Source organism: Castor canadensis, chromosome 8 (assembly GCF_047511655.1).
Source record: "Castor canadensis chromosome 8, mCasCan1.hap1v2, whole genome shotgun sequence".
Lineage (NCBI taxonomy): Eukaryota > Metazoa > Chordata > Mammalia > Rodentia > Castoridae > Castor > Castor canadensis.
In genome coordinates this window covers 137,246,941-137,260,069 of record NC_133393.1, presented here as the reverse complement: position 1 = coordinate 137,260,069, position 13,129 = coordinate 137,246,941, and the positions used below count along the sequence as shown (strand labels likewise).

At 34.9% G+C, this 13,129-nt stretch overlaps 1 protein-coding gene across 2 annotated transcripts in view; it reads right to left on the bottom strand.

The window, feature by feature from the left end:
* Positions 1-3,529: 3,529 nt before the first annotated feature.
* Positions 3,530-13,129, bottom strand: part of Scyl2 (SCY1 like pseudokinase 2) — a 63,911-nt gene continuing 54,311 nt past the window's right edge. For both annotated transcript variants that reach the window (XM_074084205.1, XM_074084206.1), the window contains exons 14-18: positions 9,361-9,461; positions 8,006-8,072; positions 7,785-7,880; positions 6,098-6,217; positions 3,530-5,144 (exon numbers count right to left, since the gene is read on the bottom strand). In XM_074084205.1, the coding sequence (XP_073940306.1) occupies positions 4,500-5,144; positions 6,098-6,217; positions 7,785-7,880; positions 8,006-8,072; positions 9,361-9,461 (1,029 nt within the window). In that variant the 3' untranslated portion in view covers positions 3,530-4,499. The remainder of the gene's footprint in view (positions 5,145-6,097; positions 6,218-7,784; positions 7,881-8,005; positions 8,073-9,360; positions 9,462-13,129) is intronic.

Sequence of the window (13,129 nt, the reverse complement as noted above, 5' to 3'; positions counted from 1 at the left end):
CCTTGTAACTTGGGATGACAGGCACAAAGCCAATGTGCCCACCTAATGGTTGAGATGGGGTCTCACAACTCCCTGCCCAGGCTGGCCTTGTGACCCTGCAGATCTCAGGCTTTCAAGTAGCTACAATTACAGGCATGAGCCACCCGCAGCCAGCTATGGCTCCATTTTTTAAATGGCTAAGTATTAGATTCACAGTCTATCAGTGAGAGTGGTCAGAAGGCAGAAATCACACCAGCTACTTGCACAGGGAATTTTTAAATAATTGTTAACTAGTAGAAGCGGTTAACTATTTAAAGAGGTAAAAGAGGACTAGAAAGGACACAAAAGCAGCAGTTGCTAAAAATAAACAAACTAGAGACCCAGACAGGCTCTCTTCCCCTGCCCCACTCCCACGCTACATATGGGTGTGGTGTGCACAGGAGCACGCCAGTGGGGAAGGAACTTGTGAGAGGAACAGAGTAGCAGAGCTGTCATGAGAGCAGCCCACTGGAACTGCTCCATGGCAGCAGCAAGGGTAGAGGGATGAAGGTGAGGTGCAGCTGGAGCTCCTTGGCTTGGTCTGTTGGCTATTGCTTTGCAGTGTTGTTTCAGTGCCAGCTAGTGAAGAAGAGTTACCAGCATCCAGTTCCAGCAGCACAAAGGAGAGTTTGGAAAGAATTGTAACTGCCATGGTTCTCTCCTTGTACTAGTTCAGGAGGACTCACACTGTCTAATGCAGGAGCTGCTAGCCACAAATGGCCACCAAGCACTTGACAAGAATTAGTCTGCATTAAAATGTGCTAAGTGTAATACATATGGCAGAGTGGTTCAAGTGATAGAGCTCCTGCCTATGAGGCCCTGAGTTCAAACCCCAGTAACCTCCCTCTTCCCCCCCTCCCCCCCGAAAAAAGCCTCAAAGACTAAGTACCAAAAGTAATGTAAAATATTTCATTGATTTGTTTGAAATCCATGTAAAAATGATATTTTGGAAATGTTAAATAAATTAAAACTTGTTTCACCTGTTTTAATAGGGATATGAGAAAAGTTCAAATTACATACATGGCTTGCTCCCTAGGGAGTTAAATCCTCCGAGTGGCTGGAACAGCTTGGCTGACTAGAATAGAGAAGCTCCATTTGAGTGAAATGGCTTTGCCAAACTCACACTCTCCTCCCCAAGTTTATGAGCTTTAATTCCATTATATATGTGGGTCCTGTAAGCACCACTGACCCCAGTCCCCCAGCTCTCCTCGTGCACAATTCAAAGCAGCAGCTCTGAGGGTGATTTTGACAATGTAGATTTCTTTTCTGTCATTTCCTTCTTCTCCCCAAGTTCAACATCAAATTTTTTCCAATATAAATTTATTTATATCAAAAATCAAATTTTTTCCAATATAAATTTATTTATCCAGTAAATAACTGCAGATTAGGAAAAAAATCTAGCTTCTGTTCCTAGCTCTGACCTCCTTGGAGTAATCCATGTAAGCCTCAGGACCTGTTTCCACATTTGCTCAGAAAGAGATCGTTATTTAGTCCTAAGTCATAAAATCCTTTTAGGAAGTAAAATTCTTAAAAATAATACTAAAATGAGACATAGAGCAAAATATACTTATTAAGACAATTCCTCAAACTTTTGTTCCAGATATATTTTATACAATGGTTGTAATATAAATGTAAGTTTTAGCCAAGTGTAATGATGCATGCTTATAATCCCAGCACTCAGAAGACCGAGGTAGGAAAATCACAAGTTTGAGGCCAGTCTGAGCTACACGTTAAGACCCCGTCTCAAAATACACAAACCAAAAAACATGTCTTACTGCATATTACACTTTGAGAGCCATTAATGTAGATAATCTCTTAAAATCCTATATAGTTTAGATTGTTGCAGATCCATTTATCCTAAAATTATTCCAAGACCAGTAAATCACAAAGTATAAAATCACAACTTAATATGGAAAGGTTTATCAAAGCTAAAATTTATTTGATGCATATTTCTGCTTGCTATCAAGCATTTTCACATATACCTTTTTCTTTAATATGTAAAAGAAACCATGTGAGGCATTTTACAGGTATTTAAAAAAAACTACCTCTTTAACTTATTCAACAAAAAAGAGGGTTGTAAGCATTTCAAAATATAAACAAAAAAACAAAAAGCAGACAGTCTATTTCCTTTTATACATCCTCAACATACATCACACATTTTTAGAATTAGGAGAAAAGAGAACCAATTCAAAGAAAGGGACTCTTTGATGTAATTTTTGTCTACAGTTGTTCTTTAACCTTCCAGTTTTCTACTGTAAGCACGAGGACATAAATGCCTTCAAAATATGAAGTAATTTTAAGGTGATCCAGTATTCTGAAAGTTGTGTTCACATAGAAACACATTAGCCTAAAAACAGAAGTTTTTCAGAGGCAATTTCATAACAGGAAAAGGGAATGACAATAGCTCACTTGATGAAAATGGTTTAAATAAAACATCTTTGAGACAGTAGAAATAAAACTAAGAACAACTTTGTAAAAATGTAGCACCACTATTCCCTTAATGAATGAACAACTCTGAACAGCTAAAAATTATCTAAGAATTACATGTTTTTAATAACCTATTTTCATATTTAGATGTTCCAATACCTATAAGCTGCTATATTAAAGTTTCCTTCTAACTAGGAATTCAACACTAACACCAAGTTATCTTGTAAGATAAAAAATAATTTCCCAATAAACAATAGCTACTGAATTGTTACAAAGAAAAATATTTCAACAACAAACGATTTTATTCCTTCTGTAAACTTTTCCCAAAAGAAATATTGCGTTAAAAATGAGACAGCTGGTTGGGTCAAGTTGTGAATGTCTTTGACAAAAACATTTTTGGTTTTCCTAGTTTCTTCATTTCTTGGATAAATTTCTTTAGCAGTCCTACTAGTCCTTCTAAAATCATGCCACAAAGTACAGCTCTCAGGTGTGAAAGCTGGCTTTTATTTTTTTTTTAAGTGCCCTCTTAACTGAATGTTGTCAGCAACAATGATGGCATCAAATTACATTTTACAATCAAGTACTGTATGTCATGTATGTCGTGTGCACATACACATATATGTGTGTATATATATTTTTTCATGAACATTCATATTGAATGAACAAGTTTATTACCAGCACACTAAATGTCCTATAACTTATTTTAAATGACTGCTGGTTTCAGATAATTTAAAACCACAAACTGTATGGCAGCATCTGCAATACATATACAGTTCTTAAAAAGATAGTTTTAAAGTTATCACATAACAGTGGACTATCATTCTTAAAAATACAAATGATGTTTACAGCATTAGGCTCTGTGGTTAAATAATCAGCAAATTAAAGAAAAACACCAGAAAAAGGTTTTAAAAAATAAAATATGTTCCCTGTTAGGAGAATTTATTCTTTCTAAAAATGTTCAAACAAAATGTTCCTGGAATTCCTAAAAAAGAAAGAATTAAAACCTTAGTAGCAGTAATTGGTGAGGTCAGACTGTCATTGCAATATGAAAATTAATCTGTGGGTAGCCAGAAGATACAACTGCTCATTTTTAGAGAAGTTTATTACATTTGAAACAATACAGCAGAAATCTCAAAAGTTTACTCATTAAATATAGTTTGATTTTTACAAATCTCCTTTTGAAAATGTAATTCATATATGCTGCAACCTTGGAAGTTTGAATTCAAAATGAAATATGAAGATAATAGGGAAATCACATCAGAGTACTTTGTCAAATATCTGTACAAATCAGTACCTCTTCTGTAATACAGAAGGAAAAAAAGTGATTCTAAATATATCCAAGTAAAGGCAGAAAAATACATTGCTATTTGAGGCAGATCATGCTAAAATATAATTTACAACAATTAGTTTGCACTTAAGATGATTAAGAATGCATTTTAAACCAATGAAATCAAGGTAAGTTAAGTTTTACAGTGTTTACTCAGCCTTTTGTACTAAACATTAATTGTCTGAAAAGACTGGAAGAAGTGACCCGATCCTCTTATTATGCTTACCATTCTCACTCAGTCATACGAAATGCAAACAAACCAATACAGCATCAAGATTTTCACATATTAAAATGAAGACGAGTGACTTATAAAGATAGACTGTGCACCACAAGGTACGTAATAGGTGAGCTTTGCAGTTACCATCAACTCAATGTTTTTAGTAACACCAAGATTTACAAGCTAAAATAAACATTTGATTTAAAAATTTTGCTATTCAAGATAATTCAGTTGTCCTTTTTCTCTTTGAGATTGGTATGGTCTGGGTCTTTAAAAACCTGAAGAGCAGTTTGGAAGAGGAAAAAAATTCTCAGTGCTTTAAAAAACTCAACTGGTTAGGAGTCCAAATAACTACTATGTGCTGGCTAGCCTGGAAATAGGTGTTAGAATTCTGACACACAGCCATTGACTTTTCCGTAAGTCGTTTCTTCAAGCCAACTATACAAAGATGTAAATCAGCTTACCATGATTAAATCTGAGGCAAACCTTCAAAAATAGGACCAAGACACCTCACCCAAAAAGATCTTTTAAATCATTGCTAGCTGAACTGCTACTGGTCATAGTAGTTGGTGGCTGTGCAAAGTTCTGTGGGTTAAAGAAAGGATTACCCTGCATGCCAAAGGCAGATTGTCCCATCACATTCACCTGGGTTCCCATTACCGAGCTGCCCATACCTGGAGAGCCTTGAGGAGGTACAAACTGATTAAGCCACTGATTTGGTTTCTGTTGTGATAGTTGGTTCATGCTAACTTTGGGTTTCTGAGGACCAAAGAGATTATTAAGGGCAGACATATCTGTGGGTCTTTGTGGGGTCTGCTTCACACCAGCAGGAGGAACACTCAGAGGACTAAAGTTTGGCAGAGTGGGAGGTCCTCCCAAAGTCATTTTGGTCACTCCAGGTGTGCTGGGACTACTGAAGAAGTTCTGGTTTGTATTAACTGGCATGTTGAATCCTGAAGTCTGAAAGCCCATGTTGCCATTGAGGCCATTTGTCAAATTTCTCTTTGTATTATCAATTGGTGTAGAAAACATCACGCCAAGTCCCGTGGAAGGAACAGAAGTGAAGGTACTTGAAGCAGAAATCTTAGGAGTACTAACAGAAAGACTCGTCAAAGATGACATATTATCCATCAATGTGTCTGTCAAGTCCTTTGCCTGAAAAGTAGGAGGGAATTATTTTATCTTCAAGCAACCCACATTATCTTACAATTAGTACACATTTGACAGATTATAAGGACAAATTAAAATTAAGCTTAACAGTCTACACCAAGCTAGTAAACCACACCATATGGGCCAAGTAACACCTGCCACTTATTTTTAGTTTTTACAAATGAATTTGATAATTTAATAAGTAAACATTAAGTGAAATGTTATCTTCCCAAAACAGAATTCCATTCTTATTAGATTTATATTTTTATAAAAAGAATATTCTATTATTTTTATATTTTGAATTTTATTAAAATTTCATGGCAATTTATTTGCTCTGTCCTATAAGTACCTAAAAAATATTCTCAATTTTCCCTGTTGGCCTGCAAAAATTCTTTTCTCAGAGAAAGAATTTTAGCAATTAAGAGGTAACAACAACAAAATAAGTTAGAGGAAGATTTTAAAATAAAGTTATTTCTTATACCAGTAAGAGGATAAACTCTAAAAGCAGGACCTTTATTCACTGCCATAGTACCAGCAACTATAACTGTACTCGAACACTGTAGGCAATAAATACTGGTCAGGTGATATAGCTACACCTTCCTAATCAGTTACAAATGGAACTATAGCTGAAAAGCAGAGCATTAATATAATATTCCTGATCATTTCAAAGTGAACAAAGCTAAATTAATACAATAAGACCTAATCTTAAAGCAAACTAACAAATAAAGACACACCTGTTCATCCAGCCTCCCCATTATTGGTAAAAAGCACTGTCACAAAACATTGTACATTAGGCAGGTTATGGAACAGTTGTTAGAAAATCCTTATGTTCATACTTTTTAGTAATAATATTTTATATATTAAAGTATTCTTTGAATACATTTTTTACAAACACTAGCAGACTAGTTTACTTATATACTCCTCACACTTGAAATTATGCAGAAGAAATCAACTCTGACCTGTTTGGCTGGAGCAATGGGTGTGTGTATTTGGGGTTTAAGAGGCGGTTGGCTTTTTAACTTCTGTGCCTGCTCCTGTTCTTTTGCTAATTTTTGTTTTTCTTCAAGTGTAAGTGAGGCCTTAAAACAAAACAAAACAACAACAAAAATCAACTGGCAACTTCATAATTCCTTTTGTAAAAAGAGTTCTTCATTGGTAAAGTATATAAAATATGTCTGCCAATCCTTCCTACTTCACTGGAAAGCAAACTACTCCAGAGCTGGTGATTGTCATAGCTAAGTTATATCTCTAGTTACTACCAGACTGAACTTTAGAATCTGTGCTAAACATTTCCAGTATAAAACAATTATTATTTAAAAACCATATGCACATTCATTCACTGCTGATGTCTGCATCAATTCAATGTTTTTTTTTTTTTCTTTTCTTTTGGCAGTACTGGGGTTTGAACTCCAGGCTTCACGCTTGCTAGGCAAGCGCTTTACCATTTGAGCCATGCTACAGTCCCCAGTGTTTTCTTTTAGCAATCTTGCTGAAGTATAAACTTGTGCTTTTGTCTCTAAGTTTTAAATTAAAATGTTCAGCAGTCCCTTGTCTTTACACACACAGAATTCACATTTTTGTGAGTAGACGAATGACCTTTAACAGAAGTAAAAAATTGACTCAAGTTTTTTTTTTATGTTGGATGCTAACCAAAATTTCAATACAAAAGTATCATTTTATAGCCAAATATTCAAAATCAGAGGGAGAGCAAAACCCAAATACAAAACCGAGAAGAAAAAAAAAATGCACTGTATTTGTCATTTTTTGCTTGTGAAATGGAATCAAATCTATTTTGAAAAGTCTCTTTAAAGTAGTATTGGCACCATTAATAAGTCATAATGATATCATGTACCCCTGGTAGAATAAACCAAGAAGGATTCTTCATTACTTCTGTATTATTCTTGTCAAAAATGTATATAACCTTATCCTTATTATGAGAAAATATCAGGTAAGACTGGTGTGGTGGTACATGCCTATAATCTCAGTACTCAGGAGGCTGATTCAGGAGGATTTTGAGTTTGAGGCCAACTCAGGCTACATAGTGAGTTCTAGGTCAGTCTGGACTGTATAGTGAGACCCTGTCTCAAGAAACACAAAATAAAAATCATCAGGCAAACTCAAATTTAGGGTCATGCCTCCAAATAACTGGCAAATACTCTTCAAAACCGCCACCGTGAAAATCTGATGGACCATAGAAGTTGAAGTTAACACCAGGGAACAAAAGAAAGAATAAAGGTGAGAATGCTGGGCTCAAAAAAGTATGGAAAAAATTTTGAATTCACCTGGCGGGGATAAAATAAGGAGAGAATTAAAACACTGAAAAGCAGTAATTAGGGAGCGTATAAATCTGCAATGGATACCATCAACACAGGAAAAGCCCAAAGCAGACACAGTAGGAGAAGGGGCAAAGAAATCAGGCAATTTACAAGTATTTCCATGTGGGAGGTCAAGTAATAAAGGAAGCCAAAAATTTTAAGTATGCTTATTTTCAACATGGGGTAGGTTATGTTCCACGGGTAAGATATTTCATAAAGCCAATTGTAGGATGTTTCTTAAGATGCTAAAGAGTTTTTCCCAACAAATACCTGTGGTTTAAGGCAGTACCACAATATAAATAAGTACCAAAAAAAAAGTAAAGAAACTCACTCTTTTATGTTTATTCTGTAACCCATCTTCCTTATTTTCTGATTCACCACCAGTCAGAAGGTCTGCTCCAATGTTGTTAAAAACCTTGTCAATATGCTGAAATAGAAAAATGCCCATTGTTTAAAGGGATTTCAATACAAATGTGATTTTACTGCTTAAATATGATTCCTAAGTGAAGCACACTGTCAAGTACTTTCTACAAAAATGAAGTATCTTCTTACCTGATTCCCAGTGTGTGTAACTTTTGTCTCCTCAGAGGTATTCATTTGATTTCCTATGTCCAAAGTTCTACAGGAGAGATGAATTATGAAACAGCAAAAGAAATAAACTTTGACCTCATTTTTAAACGAAAGTTATAATCTTTTTCACTATTTTCTACTACTAATGTCCATTTGATCAAACAAATAACATTAGTATATGTCATTTTTTAAAAACTCAACATTTGAGATTTATTGGAAAGTATCTTCAGGGAGCCATAAAACAAGGCAAGCATGGCTCTTACTGTCCAAAGCTTATATGATATGGGCAAGTGATGATTAAGTTCAGAATCCAATACTAACAATAAATGTGAAAATCACTGTGATACAGGCCAGATCTATGCCTTCAAAAGTAGGTAGGATTTAGAAAAGAAAAAAAAGGAAAGGCCTATTTCCTTTTAAATATAAACAAGTAAACATTACAAATTTGTTTCAGGCTGAAGATGTAACTTCTGGAGGTACAACTTTGTGGTTGAACACACATTTAGCAAATGCAAAATAAAAACATTATTTTGCTGGGTTCCTAAATTAATATAGCCAATCCACCAAACTTCACATATGTATACACCACAGAATACTTAATACCTAGTTCTATACCATGTGTCGTTATTTCCTTAAGTCTTCGCCTTACACCTGAGCAGAAGCTAAAGAGTTTCTATTTGGAGAGCTTGCTCATGATTGATATTAATTAACTTTGCTGATTTTCAGATGTCTTTTGGTTCAGGATTAAACTTTAACAGGTATCCTAAATTCATGTGTTTTGCACTGGAACAAAGAATATAGTGAATGTTTGATGAATAAAATAGCATGCTCCAGTGAATAAAGTATTTGTCTTCTTCCTTCGAATACTAGGACTTTGCAAATAATTTTTAAAATCCTTCCTAAAAATAAAGAGGTGGATGTTGTGTTATTACATACACTACAGATTTTCCTGGGGTTAGAAAAAGAGAAAGGGAAGAATCAAAACACCAGGGGTTTATAGATATGAAAAATATTTATAAATGGTGCTCTCACTCAGTGTTCAGTAACCTGAGTTTATAATACCAGTGGCTAATGCTGACAAGAGATTTTCTTAGAAACAGAATTTTCTTCATGTAATATATCTTACTGCACGTTGGTATTCAGAGATCACATTAGATTTTCAACAACGTCCTTTCTTAGCTTAGTTCAAATTATTAATGTTAGAAAAATTTTAAATGTTTCACTTATGATCAAACTAAAATCCAGCCATTTTTCTATTTTGTATTCCAGAAAATCAATCATGACAAAAATTTAATCTCACCCCTGGACAATGTAGAACTCATTTGCAACCTACTTACTTCTGCTGTTCTTGCATTATATGAAGTTGCTCCAGTTTAGTCTTATGTTCGGACTCCAATCTGTTAAGCATTTCTTTTATGACGGAAATGAAAGAATTGAACTGGTATAATAAGAAATTGACACGGTTATAACAGTGCAAGTTTGCAGTAAATGTAATCAACTAAAACAATTTCATAAGTTAATCATAATATTCTCCATTTTGCCAGTGGAATAGGATTCATAGCACCAATGGCACAACAATGATAGAATATTTAAACTCAGTTTATCACAGAAATCTTGTATAGCCTTTGTATGGTAGAGACATGACAATTGATGAGGCTTTTAAGTGCCAGAAAACAGTCTTAATGAGTTTTATAGCCTGAGTTATCTAATGGCTATTATTCAAGTCTTAAGTAAGTTACATTCTGGCAGTTATACATTGATAATCTGTGCCTAACAGGAAACAGTTCACTTACTAATACATTGAAAATTCCTACTTATCCAGGCTATTATAAAAATGTCATGTTTGGCTAACCTTGTTTTAGGAGAAGTTAGTAGAAATAATAAATGTTCATCATCCAACTTTCTGATAATTAAAGATCATAAAATATAAAACTATATTTTGATGTAGTTTAACTTTGGTTAACTGGTAATAATTCTTATGGTACTCATGAAAATTTATTTTCATGACACTATAGTAATATAGGAAGAATCAAGAAACTGCTTCCCTCCCTCCCCAAATCTTGTAACTATTATCTCTGTACTGAGTGCTTATACATATACCATTTTATTAATCATCACAACTCTTCCAAACTAAATATCAGTACTTCTGTTTTACAAATGAGGACACACGGGATCAGTGCAAGATGAAACAACTCACTCACAGACACTAAATAGCTCATATGGCAGTTAAAATTCACACTGTCTCCAAAGCTTGGGCTTTTTACTACATTACACTGCCTCAAAATGCTCTTATCAGTATTCTTCATCTTATCATGAAATGACAAAAGATGTTATTTCTTTAGCAGTTTACCTATGACTAACTTTCTGATTAGATTTTTAAAAGTTTTTTTAAGAAGCATAATACACTAACAGAAAACTATTAAGTGCACAGCTCAAAAAGTTCAGACTGAACATACTCAATGTAATTCAGCCAAGTGTGCCCTCTTCTAGTCATTTTCCAACCCCACACCACGTAGATATTCAGACTTCTAGCAGCAAAAATTAGTTTAGACTGCTTTTGTACTTTACATAAGTGGAATCATTCAGAAGATCCTCTTCTATGTCTGGGTTCATTTGCTCAATATTATGTTTGTGAAATTCATTTGTACTGTTGCATGTAGCTTGTGCACAAAAGAGCGCATAGGCCTGAACTGCTATTTTTGGAAAGGTGTACTGGCAAAGGTTGCCTTTGGCTGGTGTTTGAGAACTTAGATTTTAAGAAGGTTCCCATTATTAACTGGTAGTAGTGGCTTGTTGTGTCTCAACTACTTGCACAAAGAGTATGTTCTAACATGTACTTTTCCTTCTGGGAATCTGGAAATTGAGAACATACCTGGCATAGGGTACTACTTGATCAGCTCTGAATAAAAACTCTGAGTGCTGAGTTTTCATGGCTGGCAACATTTCACATGGACTGTCACAAGTCATTACTAGGAGAGCTGAGCACATCCTGCTTCCCCTGGAATTGATCCTATGAATCTTTCCCCTTCCCCAACTTTTTTCTGTATCCTTTCACTATAATAAATCATAGCTTGTGAGTACAACTACATGTGTGTCCTACTAAATTATCTATTCTGGAGAGGGGGGAGTCCTAGAAACCCTCTCCAAACGTATAATAAACTATTCAGTGTGATTGATTGCTGGATGGTATTTGCTGTTTTAAAATCAAATGCAAAAAAAAAATGTGTTTTTCCTAAATTACTTTTATCTTTTTCATTTAATGTATAATATACTTAGATTATCTTAAATCACAACTAACAGAAAAGGGCAGTCCTGATTTAGGACCTTTAATCATGAAATGAATAGAAAGCAGACCATACCCATGCTAAACGAATATAAAATACCAGAAAATGCAACTCAAAGTATTTCTGCAAATGAAAACAGGCTCTAAAAAATCATAAAGCTGATGAAGACACATTTCAAATGGAATTATATATTCTAAAATAAGCATACAGTGATGTTTTAAAACATCTTAAATGAGAAATACGAGAACTAAGAACACACACGACGTAAGGTTGAGGCTGTTTTAGGTGTACTGTCTTATTCCTTCTCAATATTCACTATCTCCCATTACCCTAACCCTAGCCCTCACTACCCATGATACAGAGTATCAACTCTAAAGACAAACATTCTTTTTTTTTTGCAGTACTGGGGTTTGAACTCAGGGCCTACACCTTGAGCCACTCCAAGCCTTTTTTTTTTTTTTTTGTGATGAGTTTTTTTTTTAAGGAAGGATCTCACAAAGTATTTGCCCAGTCTGACTTTGAACTGCTATCCTCCTGATCTGTGCTTCCTGAGTAGCTAGGATTACAGGCATGAGCAACCGGCACCTGGCCTTTCTTATTTATTATTTTTTATTAGCATAAATTGACAGTACAAAGGGGTTTCTATACATGCATATAATGTACTTTGATCAAATTCACCTCCTTTATTATTCTTTCTTAGCCTTCTTCCCCCACCCCCTTTTTATAGGAACAAACTTTCACAAGTCAGCCTAATTAACTTTATAAATTTCTCTACTTCCAAAACTCTGCTCACTCAGGGCTTTCTATAATACCAAAGGCTCTCTTGCTTTACCTCCAACTTTCCACTTCCTTCATTGCTGTAATTCACTTTTCAGTCCTTAATTCTAAATATTCCCTGACTACCCAGTAACTCTTCTCAGTCTTTTACATTATATTTCATTAAACAGTCCTATTGTAGAAAAGAAAAATGGCTTGCTGTTACTCTATACCTCAAGTTTTCTCTCAATTCAATTTCATTTCTGGCACTATAACAGGGCTGGTGCTATAATGAGGAATAAACTATAGTAACCATCCTTTAAAGAGTCTATAATTTCAAGAAGAGTCACTATAACACAAAGCTATGATAACTACAGCAAGCCAGGTATGCAGAGAGAATTCTGTAATAATTTTTGAACACACATTACCCCTTTGCTAAAACATTTACCACATCTTGAAAATTCAATACATAAACCAGATAGGAACTGAAAGTCTACCTACTCTGGTCAAACTTCATTTTATTCCATTATTTCCCTACCTATCAAGTTCAATGACCCCTAATTATCTCCTCCTGCTATTTATGTCCTTTCCTTGTGTAATCCCTACCTTTGAGTATGGATAGGACCTGTGACCTGCTTCTAAGCAACAAAGTATGACAAAGGTCATTTGATATCACTTCTTTGATTACAATACAAGACACTGTAACTTCCTTCAGTCTTGCTAGCACAACTCTCTCTTGCTGGCTTTGATGAAACAAGCTGCCATACTACAAAGACTCATGTGACACAGAAATGAAAGTAGCATCTAGCCAGGTCTGAGACCGCTGTCTGAATCCTACCAACAACCATTTAAGAGAGCTCAGAAACACGTCTTCAGACAAGTCCCAAGTTCTCAATTGCAGCACTATGAGAAACTCTCAGCAAATCCAGCTAAGCCAGGCCAGTCTTGGCTAACCCACAGAAACTGTGACATAATAAATGTGTGCTACCTTAAAACACTACAAACTCTAAACTTGTGGTGATTTCTTATGTAGTAATAAATAACAAATACAAATGTATCTTATGAC